Consider the following 24,519-nt stretch of genomic DNA (forward strand, 5'->3'; position numbering starts at 1 on the left):
GTGCTGCCCTGTTGGCCTCGATGACCTTGGCGGCCGTCCTCTGGCCCATGGAGCCTGTGCTGGACCTGCCTGGGAGGGAGCTGCCTGTTCCACAACTGGCATTTCCCCAGTTGTCGCAGACTCATCAGATGCAACGGTCACTGGCAGAGGGGCAGAGGAGCTGCTGCCCTCATCCGGAGTGGCCTGAGAGGTGCCCGCAGAGATGCCAAGCAGCTGCTGCGCTGACATGAGGTTGCTTCAGACGTCCCAGCTCACTGTAGATGGATGGGCACTGAGCTGGGAAACTTGATGCCCAGACCATCTCCCACACTGGCACTGACCAGCTGAGGTCAATGGCACTGTGAGGGCTTGCTGGTCCGAGCGCATCCCCAGGAAGCCCTGATGGGTCCCCTGGAGGAACCTCTCCATGAGAGTCACCACCCTCTCCATGGCGCACGGCCATTAGGCTCATTGCATCGATGATGGTCCGCATGGACGACTCCACCACGGAGACCATGCCATGCATAGCCTCATGTATCTCCCCCAGATCCTCCCGCACACCCTGCTGCACTGCTAACGTTTGCTGCCTCCTGGACGACTCCAGAGGCACATCATCAGCCACCGACTGATCATGTGCCTGGTCCCCTGCAGCCCTCCGACTGCTGGTGCCATGGACACACTCTGTCTCTACCAGCTCCTCCAGCGACTGATGTGCCCTCACCGCTGTGCCCCGGGACATTAGCCGATGTTCGAATTCCCACCAAGGTGCTAGTATCTACGCTGGTGCCTGCCTGGTAGAGATGGTGTGACGCTGGTGTTTCAGAGACTTCAGGGCCCTCAGGTGTGAGGGGAAGCCTCTTCCCAGCCCTGCTCCGATGATGCTGAAAGGAAGAACAAGGACATTGGATCAGTTACCGTGGAGACAATGTCAATGTGTATCCCTGTCTCCCGGATCATTATGCGCTCATCCTTCCATACACAATTGTCAAACCATGTTGCAAACTTCAATTACTAAACATTCAGCACTGCCATGGCTGCTGGTACACTAATGGTGACCTGGGCACACATACCTGCTCGTGGCACCCCAGCCTCACCGACACCAGTGAACCTGGGCGCATGGTGCCTCTCCAGATTGAGGGCTTCCTGCTTGAGCCTGGTAATGATGGCCAACTGTGCTGGCCCTCTGCCACTCGGCAGCATTATGTGCATTCTTCTCCTGAAAAGCGGAAAAGAGCATCGATTAGTGCTACTTGTACCTGGAATCTCTTCACTGCCGTCCCACCCCAGCCAGAGTGGGACATTGCAGGGCTCCAGGGCCTCCTCACCCCGCTGCTGCCGAACACTCACAGGAAGATGCCAGGCCTGTTCCCCCCGCCCCCACTTGGCCAAATGCTGCCTACATCACATTTGGCACCACACGGTCCAACCTTGCAAAGCAAAGAGGCGCAAGCACATGGAAAGCAAAGGGCAGCAGATGGATCGGTGCCACGCCAGCTGGAAGCTCCCCTTCCAGCTTGTCAGCACCCTGACTTTGACATGTCCTGGAGTTCCAGCACTGCGCCCAGGTGCAGCTCCTCTAGGTTGCCCCCAAAACAGTAATGTGGGTGTCAGTGTGCAACATGTTGCAGGGGCAGAACCCATCTCTTCACCACCCTCTCAGGGTGACCTCGGCATGGGCAATATCTGCTGGTCCACCCAGTGAAGGACACATGCTGTCAATGATTCAATGCAGTCACTACACTCAGAGTTGGGGCAGGGGCAGCCAGAGGGGAAAGCCTACCTGCTGGGTTAAGTGACCAATGCCAACATGGTCCTCACCCTTCCTGAGCACAAAAGGTCATTGAAGCGCTTGTGACACTGGATCCAGGTGCATCGCACCATGTTGCGGGAGCTCACCACCTCCACCACCTCCTCCCAGGCATGTTTCATCATGTGGGGGGGGCCTCCTCCTCCTGTCCCTGGGAACGAGGATCTCACACCGTGCTGCCATCTCGTGGAGGGCAGCAAGGCAACCGTCTGAGAAACGAGGGGCACGGTGCCCCTGCTCTACCCTCCTGCCTGGCCTGCTCTGGGGAGCCCCTCCACTGGCCATGATTCGCAGCCTTTGCAAGGCTGCTGGAGCATTTTTAAACAGGCCGCCCGGGTCGTCATTGGACCCGGCGGTCACTGCAGTCCCGCCGCTGCCTGCTCACTCCCGCTGTCCTCGGGAGCCACGTTTCACGCTGGGAGGGCCTTAATTGACCCGCCCGTGTAAAATGGCGTCGTGGACCCAATCGCGGGCAGCGATCGGGTCCGCGCCCGCCCAACAGGCAGAAAATTCTGCCCCAAGTCATTCACCATCCTGACTTGGAAATTTAACGCTGTTCCTTCGCTGTCGCTGGATCAAAATCCTGGAACTCCCTAACAGCACTGTGGGTGTACCCATACCGCATGGACTGCAGCGGTTCAAGAAGGCAGCTCACCACCACCTTCTCAAGGGCAAATAGGGGTGGGCAATAAATGCTGGCTCAGCCAGCGATGCCCATATCCCCTAAAATTAATAAAATAAAATCTAGTTAATGTGTAACTAGTATTTTCCTAGCAGGAGTACAGGGCTCGAATGCTGCAGGTATGCAGTCAGGTGTAGTTAACAATAGCCTTTGATGGCCATAAACTCAGTTCTATATATATTTGTGTATTTTTAAATAACCAAGAACTTTGGTTAGCTTATTAAGCCACAATTTTCATTGATGGCATTTCCAGGGAATTAAGTATTAATTACAGTCAACACACTTCTTGACTTTTGTTTTTGCTGCATTCTCTTTTATTTGGTCCAAATGAGTTGAAAACATTTGAAGCTTGTTTAATCACCATCTATGTCAGATAATCTGTGGGCACCTTTTTCTGCTTAGTTAGTTATGAACTTCTTGAGAAAAATAAAATTTAGTGTTTGTGCAATTGGTAAATCTTGTAAACTTGTGTTAGCTGTGGCTCAGTTGGTAGCACTCTCGCCTCTGAACCACAAGATCCTGGGTTCAAGCCCCAATCCAGGGTTTGAGCATATGCAAACCAAGGCTGACTCTTCAGCGCAGTACTGAGGGAGCATTGCACTGTTGGAGGTGCTGCCTTTTGGCTGAGATGTTGAACCGGGACCGCATCTGCCTGTTCAGGTGGATGTAAAAGATCCCATGGTGCTATTTTGAAAAATAGCAGGGGAGTTGTCCCTGGTGTCCTGGCCAATATCTATCCCTCAATCAACATCAAAAAACAGTTTATCTGGTCGTTATCACGTTATTAAAATCATTCATAATAAAAAACACGTTGGCGGAATATGAATGTTAGTCTGTGATCCCAACACAACCAAAGCAGAATGACTGATCACTGAACTAATCAGTGATCTGTTTGGCGTAAATCTTGTTTGCGAACATGAGCCCCAGTTATAGGGTAGAAATGAAATTATCATCTTTCTAGTTTCACATGTAGATCCAATGTCAGAAAAAATAGGTTTATTAATAAATCCAAGTTTTCTCAGTAATATTTATTGATCTAGAAACTGCTGACTTTTTCAAAGAAGTTAAGCTTGTTGACAAACTGCTATCAATTTTGTAGAAACCGTTCCAGTGAAAGATAACAGTAAATGGAAGCACAGACTGATGCATGGAGCATTTTTACGCTTTTGCTAATGAAATTAAAACTGGCAAACTGCTTTCCTGTGAATGAATAACAAAAATTCAAGAAATTTTCCATGAGTGAATTAAAGCAATTAACGAATTTGAGGTAATTTGTGAGCCATAATTGGGATCAGTAATTTTACTTGCCCTCGTTTGTGCAACAAAACTGTTTGATGTGTCCAGTGAAAGTTGTCTAGTGTGCTTTTTGGTGTTCAAGTTAATTTAAGTAGAGTTTTTAACTCGTGTGGCTGTAGGTTAAACAGCTACGTCTTGAACGAGAGCGAGAAAAGGCCCTGCGGGAACAAGAATTGGAGATGTTACAGCGGGAGAAGGAAGCAGAACACTTCAAGACCTGGGCAGAACAAGAGGATTATTTCCATTTACAGCAAGCTAAATTGAGGTAAACATGAATTTATTTTTTTGCAGGGTGCAAGGAGACACACTTTTCAATATTCTCTTTGTTGAAAAGAATGCAGTTATATCTCTATTCGAATATCTGGAGGGGAGAGTGTAACCTGTAATTTAAATTTTATAACTAGCAGATCTTCAGTGACGTTGCCCCTGGTAAGTTGGAGGCATGCTGTTTTATTACAATGGGGTTCTATTAACAAAGTTAGAGGAAGTAAGTTCAAACATTTGCAGATTGTACACATGGTTTTTAAAATACTATTGCTTATAGACAGCTTTGACGCTGAATCATTCAGAACAATGGCTAAGTGGTGTTTTGATGAAAAATTCTAAACGTTTACCAATTGGTGATTGTTTAGCTTGTTTATTGTAATAATCAGTTCTGATGCTCAGTTGATAAATTTGCTATTTGACCTGCAGCTGAGTCATACAGACCTGAAGAATGCAATTTAAAAACAAAATGCTGGAAATACTCAGCAGGTCAGGCAGCTTTTGTGGAGAGCAAAACAGAGTTAACTAAGTTCTGATGGAAAGTCATCAACTTGAAAAGTTAACTCTGTTTCTCTCTCCACAAGTGCTGCCTGACCTGCTGAGTATTTCCAGCATTTTCTGTTTTTATTTCAGATTTCCAGCATCTGCAATATTTTGCTTTTGCTGCAGTATTCAATCCTTATCGAGTGAACTTAGAGAAGTGGTGGGACAGTATGATTGCTCTTGAGATAAAAAGAAAATGAGCCGAGGTTGTGCTCCTAATAGCAGCCATGCGATATCTGCTGGCAAGCATGCATGCACACCAGCCATAAGCCTCTTAGTGAACTCAGATGGGATTTATTTTTTTTGTCAACATGGGTCATAGTAAGCAAAAACAAAAATACCTGGAAAAACTCAGCAGGTCTGACAGAATCTGTGGAGAGGAATACAGTTAACATTTCGAGTCCAAATGACTCTTCATCAGAACTTCATCAGAACAGAGTCCGGATGACTCGTCATCAAAGGTCATTCGGACTCGAAACATTAACTGTATTCCTCTTGGACTCGAAACATTAACTGTATTCCTCTTGGACTCGAAACATTAACTGTATTCCTCTTGGACTCGAAACGTTAACTGTATTCCTCTTGGACTCGAAACGTTAACTGTATTCCTCTCTGCAGATGCTGACAGACCTGCTGAATTTTACCAGGTATTTTTGTTTTTGTTTTGGATTTCCAGCATCCGCAGTTTTTTGCTTTTATCTTAGTGGGTCATAGTAAGGATGTTCAACTGAAATTCAAAACTCATTTAAACATTTATGCTGTATATGTTGCAAGTGTTACTTTGGTTTGGTTATGTGGAGCATGAATGGCGTCTTCTGAGGCTCAGAAAGTAAAAATTATTTGCGTGATGTGTGCTTTGCTTCTATAATTTGTTAGCTAGCTTCAACGATAATCGTATTCAATTTTACCCAGTGTACTATATGGGCAAACAAAATTTATGAGTATGGCCTTACCTTATGTTGACATGTGAGGGGGTCTGTTAGCTAGAAGATGGCTTTCTATTCATTCTTTCTCTGTTTTAGATCAAAAATCCGCATCTTGGGAGGCAGAGCCAAGCCGATTGACCTTCTTGCTAAATACATCAGTGCAGAGGATGATGATCTAGCCGTAGAAATGCATGAACCTTACACGTTCCTAAATGGGCTGACTGCATCAGACTTGGAAGATCTTCTTGAAGATATCAGAGTACGTACAATGTTGTGCCCTCTTCCTCAGTGATGCCTTGAGATTTGGCTATTGGAGATTCACATTCACCAGGTCTCTCCCTTAGTTTGCTCAGTTGTATCAAACTGCAGGAGGTTCATCGCCACCATTTTCTCGGGGCAACTAGGAATAGGCAATAAATGCTGGCCTTACCAGTGATGTATATATTCCCTGAGAGTAATTTTTGTTTTAAAAAAAAAGCTTAGTTTCATGCTATCTCTGTTATAGAAGCACTTGATTTTGACACTGGAGAGTGTTCCAACAGTGACATGCTTCTCTGAGCACCAAAAGCAAAGGGGGTTTCTTGCAGTAGATTCCAATTATAGCTATCATAATGTAGTAATAGTAGTGATAGCAATGAATTACATACAATAACTGCTTTATAACTACACCTTAGCGCACACACCACTTCTTTCGAAGTTTTATTGCTTGGAGTAATGTTCAAATTTTGTGATATTACAAAGTCAGCAATTTTAATGAAATGTGGGCAGGTTTGAACCATTTCGATTTGAATTAACATAATTCAATATTTCTTAGTTTGAACTAAGGTTAAATTGTAATTGTCTCAGCATTGATAGTCCTCCAGCACAGTGTAGAATTTGGGAAATGGCTTTTATTTGTTGCTTCAGCTTTAGACCTGATGAGCTCCAGCACTGACAAGTAATCAAGATTAAAATATTTACTTGTAATTGAGGGCAAGACCGTTTCAAGATTTGACTGAGGCCATTTCACATTCCTTGTAAATTTCCAATTTGTTTCCTGTTAAATAAGTAATTGATCCTCAGACCTTTTAAAAATGTACTTTGTGGTACTGCCACTAGATGTCAGTGCTGCACTAATTTTCACAAAATATAGATAAAAGCAAAAAACTGCAGATGCTGGAAATCCAAAACAAAAACAAAAATACCTGGAAAACTCAGCAGGTCTGACAGCGTCTGCAGAGAGGAGCACAGTTAACGTTTCGAGCCCGTATGACTTTTACAGTTTTGTTGAAACGTTAACTGTGTTCCTCTCCGCTGATGCTGTCAGACCTGCTGAGTTTTTCCAGGTATTTTTATTTTTGTTTTTGTTTCACAAAATAGATATGTCCAGAGCACTTTACAAACTGAGGAAAAGATGGGATTAAATTTGTGAGAAAGTGAATCTATAGATAGCTTAAAAGATTTTTTAGGAGACTTTTGAAGGCATGGAGGGAGAGAATTCTAGAAAGGAGAGAGGGAGTAATGGCTGTTTGCAAGTATAACAAGGTTTCTTGAGGCACAGTGGCTTTATACCAAAGATGTTTCAGATCCCTCTCACCCTCCCCAGTGATGAATTACTTTGAACAGGTTGAATCATTTAAAATTGGTCCAAAAAAATTGAATCTTGCTATTGTTATGTCAGCCTGAGAAGGGATCAAAACATGGGGAGAGAGGAAGACTTTTTTTGGTTTAGAACAAGGGAGTTAACAGAGGCAAATCCATGGCACCATAGGAGACTTACAGCACAAGGCTCCCAAGAAGGGGTAGAAGTTCAGTTTGTATAGGGGAGTCAGTAGTTTCTGCAATTGCAGGTGAGTCGTGAGTGGTGTATTTCCTACCTGGTGCTCGGACAAAGGACACCATTGAACAGGTGCAAGTCATTCTGCGAGGAGAAGGGAAACAGCCAGACGTTATGGTCTGTGTTGGAACCAATGACAAAAATGGGAAAAGGCAGAGTTTTCAAGAGCTAGGAAGAAGATTAAAGAACAGGACCTCAAAGGTAGTAATCTCTGGATTATTACCTCTGCAAGGTGCAAGTGAGTACAGAAACAGGAAGGTGAGGCAGGTGAATGTGTAGCTGGGGAAGTGGTGCAGGAGGGAGGATTTCAGATTCCTATGACATTGGGACCAGATCTGAGCCAGGAGGGTCTTGCACAAGCTGGACGCAGTGCACCTGAACAGGGCTGGGACCAATGTTCTCACGAGGAGGTTAACCAGTGCTATGTAGGGAGATTTTAAACTAATTTGGCAGTGGTGGAATAGGGGAACATCAGGACTTGGCAGCAGAGATGAGAGAAAAGATAGTTAGAAATCTCTGAGGGATGAACAGAATAAAGAATCGTGCAGAAAAGGCAAAAGTTATGTGGATGGAGGAAGAAAGCAAAACTGACTGGTATGAAATGTTAGAAATAGGGTTGAAGAGCTATAGGCACAAGTTGCCACATAGAGTTATGATATACTGGCTATAGAGACCTGGCTTAAACACGGGCATGAATGAGAATTAACCTTTCCTGGCTACAATGTATTCAGGAAGGATAGGGAAAGATAAAGAAAGATGGGGAGGCGGTAATGATCAAGGATAATATTTTTCTACAGAGGGATGATATCTAGAGGGATTCAAAGACTGAACCTATTTGGCTAAGAAATAGAAAAGGAGCTGTTACATTGCTGGCTGTTTACTATCGACCCCCAAATAGTGAGAAGATGCTAGAGAAGAAAACCCTGTAGAAAAATGTCAGAGAAATATTTAAAAATAAAAGCAGCAATAGTAAGGACTTCAACATAATATAGACTGGCGGGAAAAATCCATGTAAAGGATAAGGAGGGTGAAGAATTCCTAAAATGTGTACAGGAGAATGTTCTCAATCAGTATGTTTCTAGCCCAATGAGGAAGGAGGCAGTGCTGGTTCTAACCCTAGGAAAAGAAGAAAGGAAAATGTAATGTGTTTCAAGGAGGGAACATCTGGGTAATAGTGATCATCATATAATTTGGTTTAAAATAGTTACGGAAAGGGGCAAAGAAAAATCAATGGTGAAACTACTCAACTGGAAGAGAGCCAATTTTGTTGATTTAAGAAGGTATCTAATACTGAAGCACTGGAAATAATGATTTGCCAAAGGAATAGTAAATGAGCAAAAACATGCCTTCAAGCAGAGGATCAGATACAAACCAAAAATATTCACATAAGGAGGAAAGATAGAGCATCGAAAATCTAGAGTTCCCTGGATGACAAAGGAAATAGAAGTTAAAATAAAATTGAAAAGGAAATTTATACTGAAATCGTGAGCAGAATGCGGTAGAAAACCAAGCAGAATACAGAGTGTGCAGGGAAAACTGAAAAAGGATACAAGAAGGGAAAGAGAGAGTATAAGAAAGTATCAATGGTAACATAAAAGGGAACCCAAAAATATTTTATAAACACATTAAAAAGTACATGGATAGTTAAAGGAATCGTGGAGCTGATTAGAGGCTTAAAAGAGAATCTTCTCGTGGAGGCAGAGGGCACCTGAACTACTGAATGAGTATTTTTCACTTGTCTTAACAAAAGAAGAGCATAAAGTTAATGTTGGAGTAAAGGAGGAGAGAATAATACATTGCATAGTATAGAAAGGAGGTGCTAAATAAGTTGGCATCACTCAGAGTTGAAGTGATTCACTTTGAGAGGAACATTATGAAGAGGCAGTCTAATCTAAATGGTATTATTCTGAGTGGGTACAAGAGAAGAGCAATCAGGGGTGTATATGAGTATATGGCAAGTTTATAAGGCAGTTAAAGCATTTGGGTTATTTGGTTTTGTAGACAGGGACATTGAATATAAAAGTAAGGAAGCCATGCTAAACCTATAAATCCCTGGTTAGTCTCAGCTGAAGTGTTGTATACAATTCTGAGTGTTACTCTTCAGGATGGCTGTCAAGGCCTGAGCAATGGTACAGAGGAGGGTTACTAAGAACATTATATGGAGAGATTTGAGAAGTTGGTATTGTTCTACCTACAGTGAAGATGGGTAAAGTGAGACAGAGTAGAGCTATTCAAAATTATGAGGGGTTTAAGTAGAGGGAAACTTACTTCTAGCATATGAAAATGGGGAAATGGTGGTAATGTCATTGGATTAGCAATCCAGAGACCCAGGCTAATTCCCTGGGGACACAGTTTCAAATCCTACCACAGCTGCTGGTGGAATTTAAATTCAATTAATGAATCTGGATTTCAAATCTAGTCTCAGTAATGGTGGCTATGAATCTATCATCGCTGTAAAAATCCACCTGGTTCACTAATGTCCCTGAGGGAAGGAAATCTGCCACACTTGCGTGGTCTGGCCTACATGTGACTCCAGATCCACAGCAATGTGGTTGACTCTTAACTGCTGAGCAAGCAGTTTAAGGGCAATTAGGGATGGGCAACAAATATTGGCCTTGCCAGTGCTGCCCACATCTCATGAAATAAAAAAAAAATGAGTCAGTAACCAGAGGTCGCAGATTTAAAATACTTGGTAAAAGAACTGGAAGAGAAAGCGTTCCACACAGAGGATTACATTGATCTGGAACGAAATACCTAAAAGAATGATGGAAGCAGATTCCATGGGAGCTTTTAGAAAGCAGTTGGATATGTACTTAAGAGAAATAATTCACATGGTTACGGAGGAAAAGCTGGGATGTGCCCTATCATTGATGATCATGGCTTCGGCTGCCGAAGAATCCCGTGCTTCTCTCCCCCCTCTTCCTTTGAGATCCCTCCCCACCCTTAAAATCTACCTCTTTCACCAAGTTTTTTGTAACCCCACTCCCTTCAGCTTGGTGTCCATTCATTTCTGAGTACGCTTTTCAAGTGCCTTGGGGTGTTTTTCTATGTTAAAAGTTATATTAAGGCAAGTTGTTACTCTTGATGCTAGAGTTGGTATGACATTGTGTTCACACACAGCCCACACTTAAAGTTTGTTGAATGATAATGACAAAAGCTTAATTTGATGGAGATTTGCACCATATGATTTTTATATAATGAGGTCAATCCAGCAATGAATATGAGCTATAGTCAGTGTCCCAACTGAGATGTAAATTATGCCTCACGTGCCTTCCTAATGCGCCATGTTCACACTGTATTAGAGCCAAATTGGGCTGTCCTAATGGGCTGTAAATTTATTCAATGAATCATTAAACTGTATAAATTAGGAAAATCCAGGCTCTGCCCCTGCATTGTGCTGAAGTTGGAAGAAAGTTTTTGGTGAGAAGATTGACCAGAATTCAATTTTTGATCGTTGTCTGACAATTCCTGTTGGAAATGAAAGTGTGTGAACATTCAATGAGGGAATGTTTCTGTTCAGTTGTGAGGTGTGCAGTGGCTGGTTCCCTTTTAACATTCACCACCAAGGCTCACGCATTAATAATATCTGTATCCCTTTGCGGTTTGATTGCAATGAAATAGAAATTAGGCTTTCCAATATGTGCTAAAATGTTTTGAACATTTTGTACCAATAAATCTCAAGGGAAAAAGCTCCGATCATTAGACTGTTCTATGATTTAGAAATATTAATATTATGCATGGTCCGGCTATGAGTAAGTTGAAGATCCTAGTGGGGCTGACTGACTTTTTTCTTTTTCCTAAGGTTTACATGGAGTTGGAGCAGGGAAAAAATGCTGACTTTTGGAGAGATATGACTACCATTACTGAGGACGAAATAAGTAACCTGAAAAAGCTGGAAGCTTCAGGAAAGGGGCCAGGTAATGGGAAAGTGATAGAGTATATGCAGAGGACAGACAACTCTTAATTTGTTTAGCAGGATTTTTTTTTATTAACCATTTGTGCTGAAGCACTTGCAACACTAAAACTCATGTGATGACAAAGCTACCCAGACAAGATTGTTTTTCTTTACGTTCAAGTGAAATCTTTTTCCTCTTCTTTCTCAGTCTTTCTAATTATTAAAGCTTTGCTATTGATATTTATCTCAAACTTTATTCTATTTTTAATTTTCCTTAAATGGATCTTTTATTTCCTTGTTTGCTCTCTACTGTAAGTCCCACCACTCAATTTGGAATCCAAGTGGAAAAAAATGGCCCCAGTTGGCTGAAAACTGTCTCCAATTGCATGATGTCCAGCTTCAAATGTTGACTTTAAAACCAGTTGAAACCTTGAGCAAGTAACACGTTTATTGAATAAATAAATTAGAAGTTGTGCACAAGACAAGTTACATCATCTAGGATGATGACTGATTCAGTCATGTCTGATGAGGCAATTCATCTACATTATAGGATTGCTGTTAAACAGTTTCTGTAATAAAGCAAAATACAATTTCTTCTTCCAAAATGAAAATCTATTTTATTTTAAAGGATTAAGCCTGTCATTCTTGTGTAATCCAGTCTGTTAGCTAAAATCTCAGCTTCTGTGATCTTATTTGTCCATCTGCAAAACCTAAATACCAAGTAGCTTTGTCTTCCTTGACTTTGCATTGTTACTTTATAAAAGTTTGTACTGATTTTTCTATTAATGACTATTTCCTCCCCCCCGTTCGCGGACTAAGCATATTTTGAATTTAAAGCCTGTCACTTTCCTCCAGTTTGGATTTGGGTACTCATGTTGCAGACTCTTTCTTCGATATGTATGAACTCCTTGTCCCTCAGCCTCTGGCTCTTTGATCTGCCCAACCTTCTATCTCACCTAGGTTCCTACAGCAACCATATGACAAGCTCCTAGTTCAATCTGCCTCCCCGCACCAACCTAAATCTCATCTCCTATCTGAAGCTCTTGATACATTTACTCTGTTTTACGATTCTGAACCCCCCCTATCTATTTTACACTCCTGCATGCAGAGAAACAGTGCCCCCAACTCCTGAATGTTTGGAACTAAAGAAAGGAAAAGCCTAAGATACTTGAGCCAAATGTTAAGATAAAACCTCGGGTGAGACTGCTTGTGACCTGGACACCAAATAATGGATGGGAAGAGTAGGTGGCAAAGCACCATGTGAGGAGCTGCTTGCAGCAAGAACACTCAGTGATCAAGAAACACTGGTTCTCAGGCTGGAGTCAAATGTGTGAACCTTGCAACAAATTGATGCTAGGAACAGATTGGCCAAGGGGGAGCCAAAGTTAGGGTGACTGGGTCAGGATTGCAGTCAGTGCCTGTTCTTTTTTGTTTCTCCAGAGGTCAGGTTCATACTCTTGTCTGTTCATTTGTCTTTACATTAGTGCTTTCCATTTAGAATCAAATGGCAGGAACTATATGCAGTAGCCACAAATACACCATGAATACAGCATGGCTACAAAGAGAAAGAGCCTGAACAAAACTGTCAAGAGTGACTGCAAGGAATAAATATTAAAGCTTGGGTATCAGAGAGATCCAAACAAAGAGAGGCTACTTATAAGCCTCCAGTGCTATTCAATGTTCACACGATGAAAGGCTTTGTTGTGGCTGGAGATTAAAGCTCATACCCAGTTTGTTTTTATAAGAGACTGTTGGGAATGTGTATTTTTGTAATAATATAGACAAAGGCTGTAGTTCTGTGTTTATATGCCAAGGATGAATTCTTGGATACAGAGTCAAACACTGTTAATATTTTTCACAAATAACACACCAGAACAAATGGCGATGCTTTGCAGAGATTTAGGGAGCTCAGCCTCTCCGCTCTATCTCTCTCCCTGTTTCTATCTCTATCTCACTTACTCTCTCCCTCTTCCTTCTGTTCCTTCTAATTAATGACTATGATTTCACCCTATCTAATTGTACTGATCTGTAGACATCTGTAATCTATAACCTTTAAGTTACTTTCAGTAGCAGTCAAGGTCAATGTGTATTAAGATGTTCCAGACTGTCTAAACATTTATCTCTCTGTTCTGATTTCCACAGCTCCAAGATTGACAGGCATTTAGGGTTAGCAATACTTAGAATGTAATATGGTTAGTTACAGATACTTGAACTCTAAAGATGCGCAATGTGTAATTTGGCTCAGGATAAGCTGCTCATGACCTCTGGACAAAACTTGCACTGTTAAACAGGTGCAGAATTCCAGATTTAGGTTTTCGGCTGTAGAGTTAATATAAAAATGGAACCTAATCCGAAAGTATTTCTTTACTATCTCTTGATCCTGATCTCTACTGCAATGTGCTGACTGTGAAAGATGCAGTAAATAGTACAGCTCATCCTCAGAATTTGGCAGGGGAGACATAATGCAAGGCACTGCAGGTCTCAGGCAGCAGGTCTGAGTTCTTGGACCTGGCCCCTAGCAGTGTTGAGAAGGTTTTAATAATAGCCTAACAGAACCCCCTTCAATAGGAGCTGGATTGCTAGAACCATGCAAAATTTATGTCTCAGCTGAGGAATGTTTTGAGCCGACATTTCAACTGCAGCCCCCTGAAGCTGACTTTTGTTCCAAAGCACTGTCTTCCAAAGACAAGTCAGAAGAGTTTAAAGCCTGTTCAGACTTTTGGAAACTATGATTGGTCAAGTGCTTTGAAAAGGACAGTTTGTCCCTGCCTGCCTCTACCTGGTTACAGTGCTCACTTTGGACTTGCTGAAGATTGGATGTAATCTTTCTTCATTCCTTGTCTTTCAAATAAAGCTAAGATATGTATATTAAGTTTATAAAAACATGAGAGGCATATGGAGAGTACACATTAAGGGAGAGATTTGCAGAAAGAAAAAGGATTGAAAAGTAAAACTTGTAATAAATTATAGGTTAATGCAATAAATTGAGAGAGGAGACATGCTTATAAATTTGAAGAAAAAGTTAAAGGACTAGATAGAAGCAGGCGTACAGTTATTTGGAGTGGACAGGTGCTTGTTTTTTTTGTCTGTGAGCAGCCACAGTTCGCATTAAATAATCACAATGGTTACAGCACAGAACGAGGCCATTCAATTCAGCCTGTCATATCTGTACCAGCTCTCTGTAAGGGCCACTCCCACTCTCCTGGCTTTTTCTTGTGGCCCAGAAAATTGTTTCTCTTCAGATAATTTTCCAATTCCCTTTTGAAAGCCACAATAGAATCTACCTCCACCACTTTCTCGGGCAGTGAATTTCAGATCCTAACCACTCACTGCATTTAAAAAAAAGTCTGTCCTCATGTCACTGTAGCTTCTTTTGCCAATCTCCTTAAATTGGTGTCTTTTGCATCTGGACCCTTCCCCAGTGTCAGTGCTACTCTGTCCATACTGCTCATGATTTTGAACACTTCCATATAATCTCCTGTTAATTTCCTGTTACTCGAGCACACTTAATTGCTAATAGGGTGGTAAGCAACAGATATAACAATTCTATGAATCTGCATACAATAGTGTCATTGTTTAAAGTGTTCCATTGGGGTTGTCACTGATCAAATCACATCCTGCTCTTTAAATGGCCTCATGGGCCTTGCAAGATGTGATGCCATGGTGAAAACCATCCTAGTTTTATACAATGTAATCTCTCTTTATCTACTATAATGGTCAGGTGGATATTAAAAATGAACAGATAATTGAGTCCCCAGATTTGGTCCTGCACCTGTGATACAGGAACACCTTCAGCACAGGATAGAAAACAAATAGTACAGAAACAAAAGCATTAGTTTTGACATGTCATGCAAGGCATCTTGATGTGAAAACTCCTGATGGATGATCACAGTTCCACACTGAGTAAGCACCTATTTAGAAATTTTGATAGTACTGTGCAGATATGTTCCTTGCTGTAGAATTAGCCATATGCAATTTTTTTCAAAGCATAGTGACTTATCAGAATAGTATTCTTTCTCATCATTTAAAAAAACTTTTTCTCCAGGCGAGAGACGAGAGGGAATCAACACTTCAGTGAGCACTGATGTCCAGTCTGTATTTAAAGGGAAAACCTACAACCAACTTCAAGCACTGTACCAGAACATCGAGGCAAAAATCAAAACTGGTGGTTCAAATTTGGACATTGGCTACTGGGAATCTTTATTGCAGCAGCTCAAGGCATATATGGCCAGAGCCAGGTAGGACTGAGCACAAGGTGTAGAGAGCAATAAAAAGAAATTCATTATGAGCAATGTTTACTTGGGTAATTTTTTTTGTTGTACATGGTGGGACTGAGCCCATATTGCTGTGCAATCACACACCCGTGCAGTTTAGAGGAAACATTGATTATGGGTGTGAAACTTTTCCATTGGTTCATTCAGATGTGCTTTTCTATGGTTGTAATGGAGCTCTGTGCATTTGGAGTATTTTTGTAATTGGCTGCTATTTGGCAAAATATTGAATGATGCATATTAGGAACATGTATCCACGTGAATAGAAAGAACATGCAAGTAGTGGAGCCCCTTCCCTGGAAAAAATGGATTCAGCCTGACATATAATTTCCATTAATGTTTTTTTGTTTCTGGAATGTTGCCCAAGCTGTCTCCTCACACATGAACTTGGACAAAGAAGGTCAATGGGCTTTTTGACCATTGGGCACCCTACAAAGAAGTTACAACAGACCACTTAGCCCAAACTGTCTGTCAGCGTTTGGCCTCCACAGGCTGAAGATAAGCAAACAGCCATTAATTGCATTTTTCTGCCCTGTCACCAATTATTTTGGACTCACTTGTGTGGTCTAAATTGTGCATTTATAGGCTGCTGACATAGTGGATGCATGCATGGATTGTGATCTTCCAAAATTCCTTAGATTTTGGAACAGCCCCAATGTTGGAAAGTGGCAAATTTAATGCTGCTATTTAATAAAGGATGGAGAAAGGAAACAGAAAACAACAAGCCAGTTAGCTTGCCATCGGTCATAGGGAAAATGTAGGAATCCATTATTAAGAAAGTGGTAACAGGCACTTAGAAAATCATAAAATGATTAGACAGAGTCAAAACTTTTAAAACAGGAAAATCGTGTTTGACAAACCTATTAAAAATTTATTCAGGATGTAACTAGCACGGTAGATAAAGGGGGACTACTGGATGTAGTGTATTTGGATTTTCAGAAGGCATTTTAAAAGGTGCTACTCAATGTCATTACACAAGATGAGCTCGTGAGGTTGGGGGTAATATACTGGTATGGATAGAGAATTGGTTAAAGGACAGAAGATGGAACATAGGAATAATCGGACTATTTTCAGGTTGGCAGCCTCTTACTAGCAGAGTGCTGCAAGAATCGGTGCTGGAACCTCAAATATTTAAAATCTATATTACTGACTTTTATGATCGAGTATAAAGTATCCAGGTGTTCAGACAATGCTAAGCTAGGTGGGAAAGTAAGCTGTGAGGAGAACAAGAATCTGCAAAGTGATATAGACAGATTAATTGAGTGAGTAAGAAGGCGACTGATGCAGTGTTGTGTGCAGAAATGTGAGGTTAAGGTAGGAAGAATAGAAAATCAGAATATGTTTTAAATGGTGTGAATGTGTTAAATGCTGGTCATCAGAGGGATTTGGGTGTCCTTGCACACAAAACACAAAAAGTAACATGCAAGTACAGCAAGCAATTAGGAAGGCAAATGGTATCTTGGTCACTATTGCAAGGGAGTTACAGTGCAAGAGTGAGAAAGCCTTGCCGCAATTGTACAGGACTTTGGGTGAGACCACACCTGGGGTACTGTTTACAGTTTTGGTCTCATACCTAAGGAAGGATATGCTTGCCTTGGGGGTGGTGCAACAAACTATAATGGGTCTGTAGTCTTTGAAGTTTAGAAGAATGAGAGGTAACCTCATTGTAACATTCAAGATTCTTAGAGGGCTTGACAGGATACATGCTGAGAGGGTGTTTTCACTGGCTAGAAAGTTTGGAACTAGAGACCAGGATAAGGAGTCAGCCATTTAAGATTAAGGTGAAAATAAGTTTTTTCACTCAGGTTTGTGAATCTTTGGAATTCTCTACCCCATTGGGCTGTGGATGCTCAGTTGTTAAGCATAGTCAAGAGAGAGAGAATAGATTTTGGGTTCTAAGGGTATGGAGAGATGTGGGGATAGCGCAGGTAAATGGTGTTGAGTTTGAAGGTCAGCCATGATCCTATTGAATGGAAGGGCCTACTCTTGCTCCTGTTTCCAATGTTCTTTACCTAGTGAGATGTGCAAAGGTCACAGATTTTTCTTCTGTTTCCTCCATGTTGTTACTTCTTTGGGTGAATCGATACTTATTTTGTATTTGTGGTGATTCCCACAGACTACGTGAACGGCACCAGGATGTGCTGCGGCAGAAACTTTACAAACTGAAGCAAGAGCAGGGAGTGGAAAGTGAACCCTTGTTTCCCATTCTAAAGAAAGAATCAGAGTCTCCCAAGCACAAGTATGTATCCTTAAATTCGAGGTCTATTCTATGTGTGGTTATTGCAGAGGGTGAGAGCTGTTAATGTCACTTATTTTTGCCATCTTGAACCATGCACTAAACTAATTTCTTACCTTGGAAGCATTCGTTAGAAGCTATCACACTGTAAATGTTAGCATTGTCACATACTGGAGTCAGTTTTGTGATTAAATATCAGTGATGCGCGTAAATACTATTTTCATGTTATTCATTGCAGTCGATTGTGCAGGCCACTTACCACAAAAAGTGGCTGGAAAAAGAATAACACTCCTCTGGCAAACAGGTTAAAATGTATTGATGGCAGTAAAACATCTTGGGTTTCAGCTGCTAATGAACTGATCAGAGTTTGTTGTCTGAACCACGTTATTACTGCCTTGTATCAAACTACAGCCTATATATTATTCTGGATAATAGTCTTCAGGATGCTTAGGCGACAGCAGTATGATTGGGTAATTCATGTTAGTTAAAACTTTAAGTTCCATTCTGTCCAGCAATTTACTATTGTGGAAATTGTCCTGTTCAAAGCACACTTGATAACTGTGTTAAGTATAAGCCATTTTCAACTAAGTGATCTCACAAGGGTGTACTTGCAAAAGATAACTCTTTTTATAAATTTTGTCATATTCACATCACTTGTGCAATATTTCAGCACAGATCAGAGCAGCCTGTCCTCAACTGGCAGTTGTAATGCAGAGAACCTTCCTCTCAGGTACGGATATTTGATAGGGCTAAAGGAATACTCGTTAGAGATGAGGATTTTTTTTCAATCTTTTCCTTGTGATGGTAAAATTACATTTTGTTGTATGATACCCTTGTAGGATATTTTATGCTTTGGCAATCTCTCTATTGGATTGGTCACAGTGGTTTTCAGAGTGCTATGTCACAGAAGTTTGAAAACACTGTGACTAATTGAATACAGAAATTGGACAGCTGGCCACCAGTAACGTCTCTGGCATGTCAACAAGAACAAGAACTGGAGCAAACACAGAGCCGTTACTGAAGTGGAGGAGTTCCTGGAGGATGTGCAGCAGCAGGAACGGATGATCAGTGGTCTTGTGTCTGAAAAAAAAAGACGAAAACCTGTTCTTGTTAACACTGGAGAATAAATAAAAGATCTGGTCCATAATAAAGAATTGAAGCCACTGCGAATTGATCTAATTCTACAGTCAATTCTACTTTACACTGAAACATAAAAATAACTGAAATGTAATGGAATAACAGGACCATGCCTGATGCTGATTTCAGCTGAATTGCTTTAGCATTAGTTCCAAATTAAATATTTCAGCACAGTACAACCTTGCACTATTGTAGCATCTTTATAACTAAAATAATAATTCAACACTGGATGGTGAACTATTCAAGTTTAGTGTGGAATCATTTTACTCATCTCGTGGGGCATTCAAGACCATTAACTTATTATCATGAGTCCTTTTCTGAGTCTGAAGTGGCAGTGCAGTGTAGAAAAACTTTGTGCCTTGGGAGTGTTGATGTTGAATCTTTCTTTCGCTATGGGGAGAAAAAATTGCTTTTTCCATCATTGCAGCATCTATCTACAACAAGTAATAGAAAGTAGCTAATATATACTGAATATATTGTATTAGAGAAACAAACTCAAATTGTAATTACTTTTTTCTTTGTACTCTGCAGTTTCAATTTATCTAAATATTATTTTTTGTTTCCATTAGAATTGATGAAACAGACCAAAATGAATTACATCAGAACCTTTGCATGCTGAAGCAAAATCAAGGAGTTGAAAGTGAGCCCTTCTTTGCAATTCAAAAGAAAGACCCTCCGTTTCCCAAGGACAAGTATGCATTCTTACATTTTGAGACGTTATGTTATATGTGGCTGCTCCAGAGGCCCAGAAATGTTAACAGCCCATTTTATGGTCTGTTGGTGTAGGCATCAATTGAATTTCCGGTCTTGCAACATAAGAATTAATTAAAACCAGCTTCGTACAGTAAATATTTACATTCTAGTCGATCTAATGGCATCGGTCCCAAAGTTTCTCCTCTTGGAACCCCCTTTTGCTTTTTCTCCCTTTACATTTGTTTTCACTTAAGTTCTGCTGCTTACTGATTTTTCTTTCTCTTAGCTTCATGCATTCTCTCCTCTGTCTCTGCCAACCCTCTCTGTAACCTTGCCCTTTCCTCTGACCCCTCTCTGCCCTGTCACCTGCAGATCGTCAAGATTAGAACTCCTAGGTTACCTTTAAAAGATAAGCACTACTATTGATGTTTGGGATTTATTCTTTGATCTGCCAAAACGTGTACCGTCATTCTCCAATCAACCTTGTATAGGATTCAAGGTTTATAATTAATATTGGCACAGAGAGCCAGCTACTTTTATGTTGAGCATGCTTGAGATAGCTCTACACGCTGTAGAAAAGCAAACTCTTGTACCAACAGTTGCAGCAGGTCATCTAGAGCGACAGGAATGTACCCACAAGAAGAATTAAACCCATTTCAGCCTGTTTTGGCAAAGCCGTGGATAAAATTCTCTTTCTTAATTAACCAAAGGATTAATGGTGCTCTCATGTTAAATAACAAGTTTGAAAGTGTGTCCACCTTCATGGCCTACTAGCCATCACTATTAAAGAACGGGATTCTGATTTTATTTGTATCCTGCAGGTCGGGAGGTGAAGAGAAGGAAGCACCAGGCACTTCTGCCTCAGGAGCTTCAGAACCCAATGAAGAAGAGGAGAATGCAGAGCCTGAAGCTGAAGGAGAGGCAGTGCTCACTGAGGAGGATCTAATCCAACAGAGCTTGGATGATTACGATGCTGGAAAATACAGTCCAAAGTTACTCAGCTCCCATGAACTACCTATGGACACCCACATAGTAGATGCTGATGAGGATCTGCAAAAATTAATGATGGCAAGGCAGCAATTGCAAGTGACAGGTAAGGGATGGATCTGTTTACTAAACAATCTTCAAAATTCTGCAAGTGTTTTTATAAACTGTTGTCTCACACCACAACCATTCTCTAATCATTTTTATTATCTGCGAATATTGCAAACAGCAATTCAATTTTTATTTATTACATGCTCTTTCTGCACCCGAATGTATGAAATGTCTCTTCCTTGCCTCAACAAGGGGTGACAAGACCCTTGACCTTGTTCATTTCATTTCCTGCGCCTCTGCTCTCAAAGCAACAACAGGTTCACCTTTGTTCTCACGTTTCACTCTAGCGGTCTCCCAATTTGCAGAGCACCACGTGCAACTTAAACCACCTCCAGCACAATCCCATTAGTAAGGTTGTCCTCGCAACTCATTTCTGCTTACCAGTTTTTTTTTATTTGTTAAGCTTTGTTAGTGCAGTAATTTATTTCTCAGTGACTACTATAGCTAACAGGTTCTTGTTTTTGTCTGCCAACTGGACCCCTCAAATTCTGGATGGGGTGCAAGAAGAAAAGCACACTAATGATCTGACTAAGATATGTACAAGCTGTTCTTCCTAAGCACCCAGTTCCAATAAATTAATGTGTTACATGTTGTGACTATATAGACAAATACATTCAGGATCCGTACTTTAAATCATTAATCTTAGCGATAATTATGAGCTATAGTTCCTTCAAGTAATAAATGTATTCTTTGTCAGATTGAATTATCTCCTGTTTTCAGCGTCTGTTTTACTTGTTCTGTGTAGGTGATGCCAGTGAGAGTGCTGAAGACGCATTTGTACGCAAAGCCAAGGAGGGAATGGGAACCGATGAAGCTCAGTTCAGTGTGGAGATGCCCTTAACTGGAAAAGTGTACCTTTGGGCTGACAAATACCGTCCAAGAAAACCACGTTTCTTCAATCGTGTCCATACAGGCTTTGAGTGGAACAAATACAACCAAACCCATTATGATTTTGACAACCCTCCTCCTAAGATTGTCCAGGGTTACAAATTCAACATATTTTATCCAGACCTTATTGACAAGAGGGCAACCCCACAATATTTCCTTGAGCCATGTGTGGACAACAAGGACTTTGCAATTCTCCGCTTCCATGCAGGCCCTCCGTATGAAGATATTGCTTTTAAAATTGTGAACCGCGAGTGGGAGTACTCTCATCGGCATGGTTTTAGGTGTCAGTTTGCCAATGGAATATTTCAACTATGGTTTCATTTCAAAAGATATCGCTACAGAAGATAAAAGCACCAGAGTAAAAACTAATGACTGTTTATCATATTTAGCTTGTATCCTTTTCTGAGATTGTCAATCAGTTATGTATGTTTCAAGTGAATTTAGAATCCACAATGATGTGAGCTCATTTCAATGCTCGCCATACTGTTATTTACCTAGTAAGTTTCTATAGTTAGAGGAACATAAGCTCATAGCAGTTCATAATACTGCCCAGATACAAGAACTAAAACTCCTAAAGTGTCTTTTTTTTTTTGCATTATTTGGGGTGTATATGTTTTATTGCCCCTTTCTCTTTTGGTGGTACTCAGCATTTCTTCATTTTTCCCTCTGATTTTTTTTTGAGGAGGAATGTTGGAGTAGGCTCTTTATCCCCTTGAACTTGTTTCCCCATTCAATGAGATCATGTCTGATCTGTGTGAACTCCAGATACCCACCTTTGTCCCATCCCTTCACAACTTAGGCTAACAAAAAATCTATCAAACTCAGTTTTAAAGTTAACATTTGATCTGTCATCAATTACCATTTACAGAAGAGAGTTTCAAACTTCTACCATCCTTTGAGTGAAGTGTTTCATAATTTCATTCCTGAAAAGTCTGCCTCTAATTTTTAGGCTGTGCCACTATGTCCTAGACATCCCGACTAGTGAAAATAGCTTCTTCCAATCTATTTATTTGTTCCCCTTAATATCTTAAAATTTTTGATCAAATCACCCCTTAATCTGCCAAATTACAGGAAATACAACTGTAGTTTGTTTAATCTCTCTTTGTAGGAAGTATCTTGGTTACCCATTCTGTGAGGATATCACTGCCACAGATCCATAATTTTTTACCATGTGGAACAATACATTGGGATTCTGACATGCCATACATTTCCTAAATATAGAAAAATCTCTGTATTCCGATATGCTCCAGGAATGGGAGGTGCCAGTTAATCAAACGTGCCAATTAACTGAGATTTAAGGTGAGTTCTGCGTTTTCACCCAGTGAGAGCCCCAGGATGATCTCACAGGTATTGAGATCTCACAAGAGGTGCGGGAGTGCACAAATGAAGTGCATGGCACCAAGGGGAGATGGTGCTGCAGAGCAGTGGGAGGTTGACACCTGAGTGAAGACAAGCCACCAATAACTATTACCAGTGAGTTTGACATCTCCAATCAAAAGACAGACCTGACACCAGAATTTCAAAACGAGAATTCCAGTTGGTAGAGTGCTGGATAATTTTACTGTATATAATTTTTATTGGTATTATTAGCAAAGAAAGATTACAATTCTGTAGTACCTTTCATCACTTGAGGATTCCCCAATTCAATTTGCTCCCAGCAAGATTCCACGAACAATGAGATACTTAACAGAAATGTTTTTTGATAGTGTTGAGGGATAAATGTTAGTGGAACACTAGGGGAGCTCCTGCTTTTCGTTAAATAAAGCCATTGGATCCTTTACATCCACCTAAGCAGGGAAATAGGGCAGTCAGATATCTCATCTGAAAGATGACATGTCCAACAATGCAGTAATCCCACAGTACTAGATAATATCCGTCAAGATTATGTGCTTAAATCGTAAACTTGATAGGGCTTTGTGTTTTCAAATCGACAGCATTGTTCATACTGTTGATGTATCCCTGTATGGAGATGTCCTGCAGTGAAAAAAATTTAAGAGCTTACCTGGATCAGTTGAAGTTTTGTGTCTCATGCTGTCTGTCACACTTATGTATTGTGCATAAAGAATTTACATAAACATGGTAAAGATTAGTGATGGGTTGAGATTATCTGCCTGGCAAATTACCAAATATCATATGGATTATAATTGACTTGATTTTGATTTTGTCACAAATTCAGAGTGACTTTGAACCAGTGAAGAATGAAGAAGTAGGAAATAATTGAGCACACTTAAATTGACATTTTTCCAAAAGCTACCATTTACTGAACAGTGAGTAATCATAAACATTGACCAAATTGCTCATTACTTAGTGCAGTTTTTTTTCATTCAGATGAGAATATACACCAGGCAATAATATTTATATCGAACATGTTTTTAAAAAAGATGCAGCACTGAAAGAAGTGAGTAAAATTGCATGTACAACTAGCTACTAAATGATAGAAAAAAACTGCCAAAGATTTAGCTCTGCCCTCCTGGCTGGGGCTTCAATTGGAATAGCACCATAGTTCTGGAACTTTTGCAAATTCTTATTGTGCACTGAATTAACAACAGTGTTTCTAATCTACTGTGAAACTACACCATGCACCATAATAACCTGTGCGACATGAAAATAAGGTGAGAAGGACCAATGTTTTTGTTACTGTAAAGAAGTTTTGTGTGAGATGCATCATGTGATTTGCAATTCATTTTCCCTGTACCCATAATAGTTATGTAATCTAGGCAAAAAAGTTGAAATTAATTGTGAATATTGGAGAAAACAAATTAAAGCCACTTTTTCAGCATTTTATACAGCTTACATGAATTTAAAAAATGATTTTTATGGATTTTGGGATGAGTTTTATGTTGCTGAAGGGACTACTGGGGAACGCTTAAGAGGTACTCTGAGTTCTGACATTGGAGTCAGAGTTAATTAACCCTGCTTATATCTTGTCCAGTAATGACAAAAAGGACATTCCAATATGCAACATCACAGTAAATGGAAGCAAATCAGAAC

General features: G+C 40.7%; 1 protein-coding gene across 2 annotated transcripts in view; it reads left to right on the forward strand.

Annotated features, from left to right (window-relative positions):
* cactin overlaps nucleotides 1–24,312 on the forward strand; it is a 32,767-nt gene extending 8,455 nt beyond the window's left edge. The window contains exons 3-11 of one of the 2 annotated variants that reach the window (XM_078555891.1): nucleotides 3,884–4,029; nucleotides 5,594–5,756; nucleotides 11,116–11,230; nucleotides 15,254–15,446; nucleotides 17,596–17,718; nucleotides 18,386–18,445; nucleotides 19,422–19,544; nucleotides 20,367–20,638; nucleotides 21,386–24,312. In XM_078555891.1, coding sequence (XP_078412017.1) covers nucleotides 3,884–4,029; nucleotides 5,594–5,756; nucleotides 11,116–11,230; nucleotides 15,254–15,446; nucleotides 17,596–17,718; nucleotides 18,386–18,445; nucleotides 19,422–19,544; nucleotides 20,367–20,638; nucleotides 21,386–21,876 — 1,686 coding nt within the window. In that variant the 3' untranslated portion in view covers nucleotides 21,877–24,312. The remainder of the gene's footprint in view (nucleotides 1–3,883; nucleotides 4,030–5,593; nucleotides 5,757–11,115; nucleotides 11,231–15,253; nucleotides 15,447–17,595; nucleotides 17,719–18,385; nucleotides 18,446–19,421; nucleotides 19,545–20,366; nucleotides 20,639–21,385) is intronic. The other variant, XM_078555892.1, reaches the window with a different exon arrangement.
* The last annotated feature ends 207 nt before the right edge of the window (nucleotides 24,313–24,519 follow it).

The sequence above is a fragment of the Cetorhinus maximus genome, chromosome 13 (genome assembly GCF_964194155.1).
Source record: "Cetorhinus maximus chromosome 13, sCetMax3.hap1.1, whole genome shotgun sequence".
Lineage (NCBI taxonomy): Eukaryota > Metazoa > Chordata > Chondrichthyes > Lamniformes > Cetorhinidae > Cetorhinus > Cetorhinus maximus.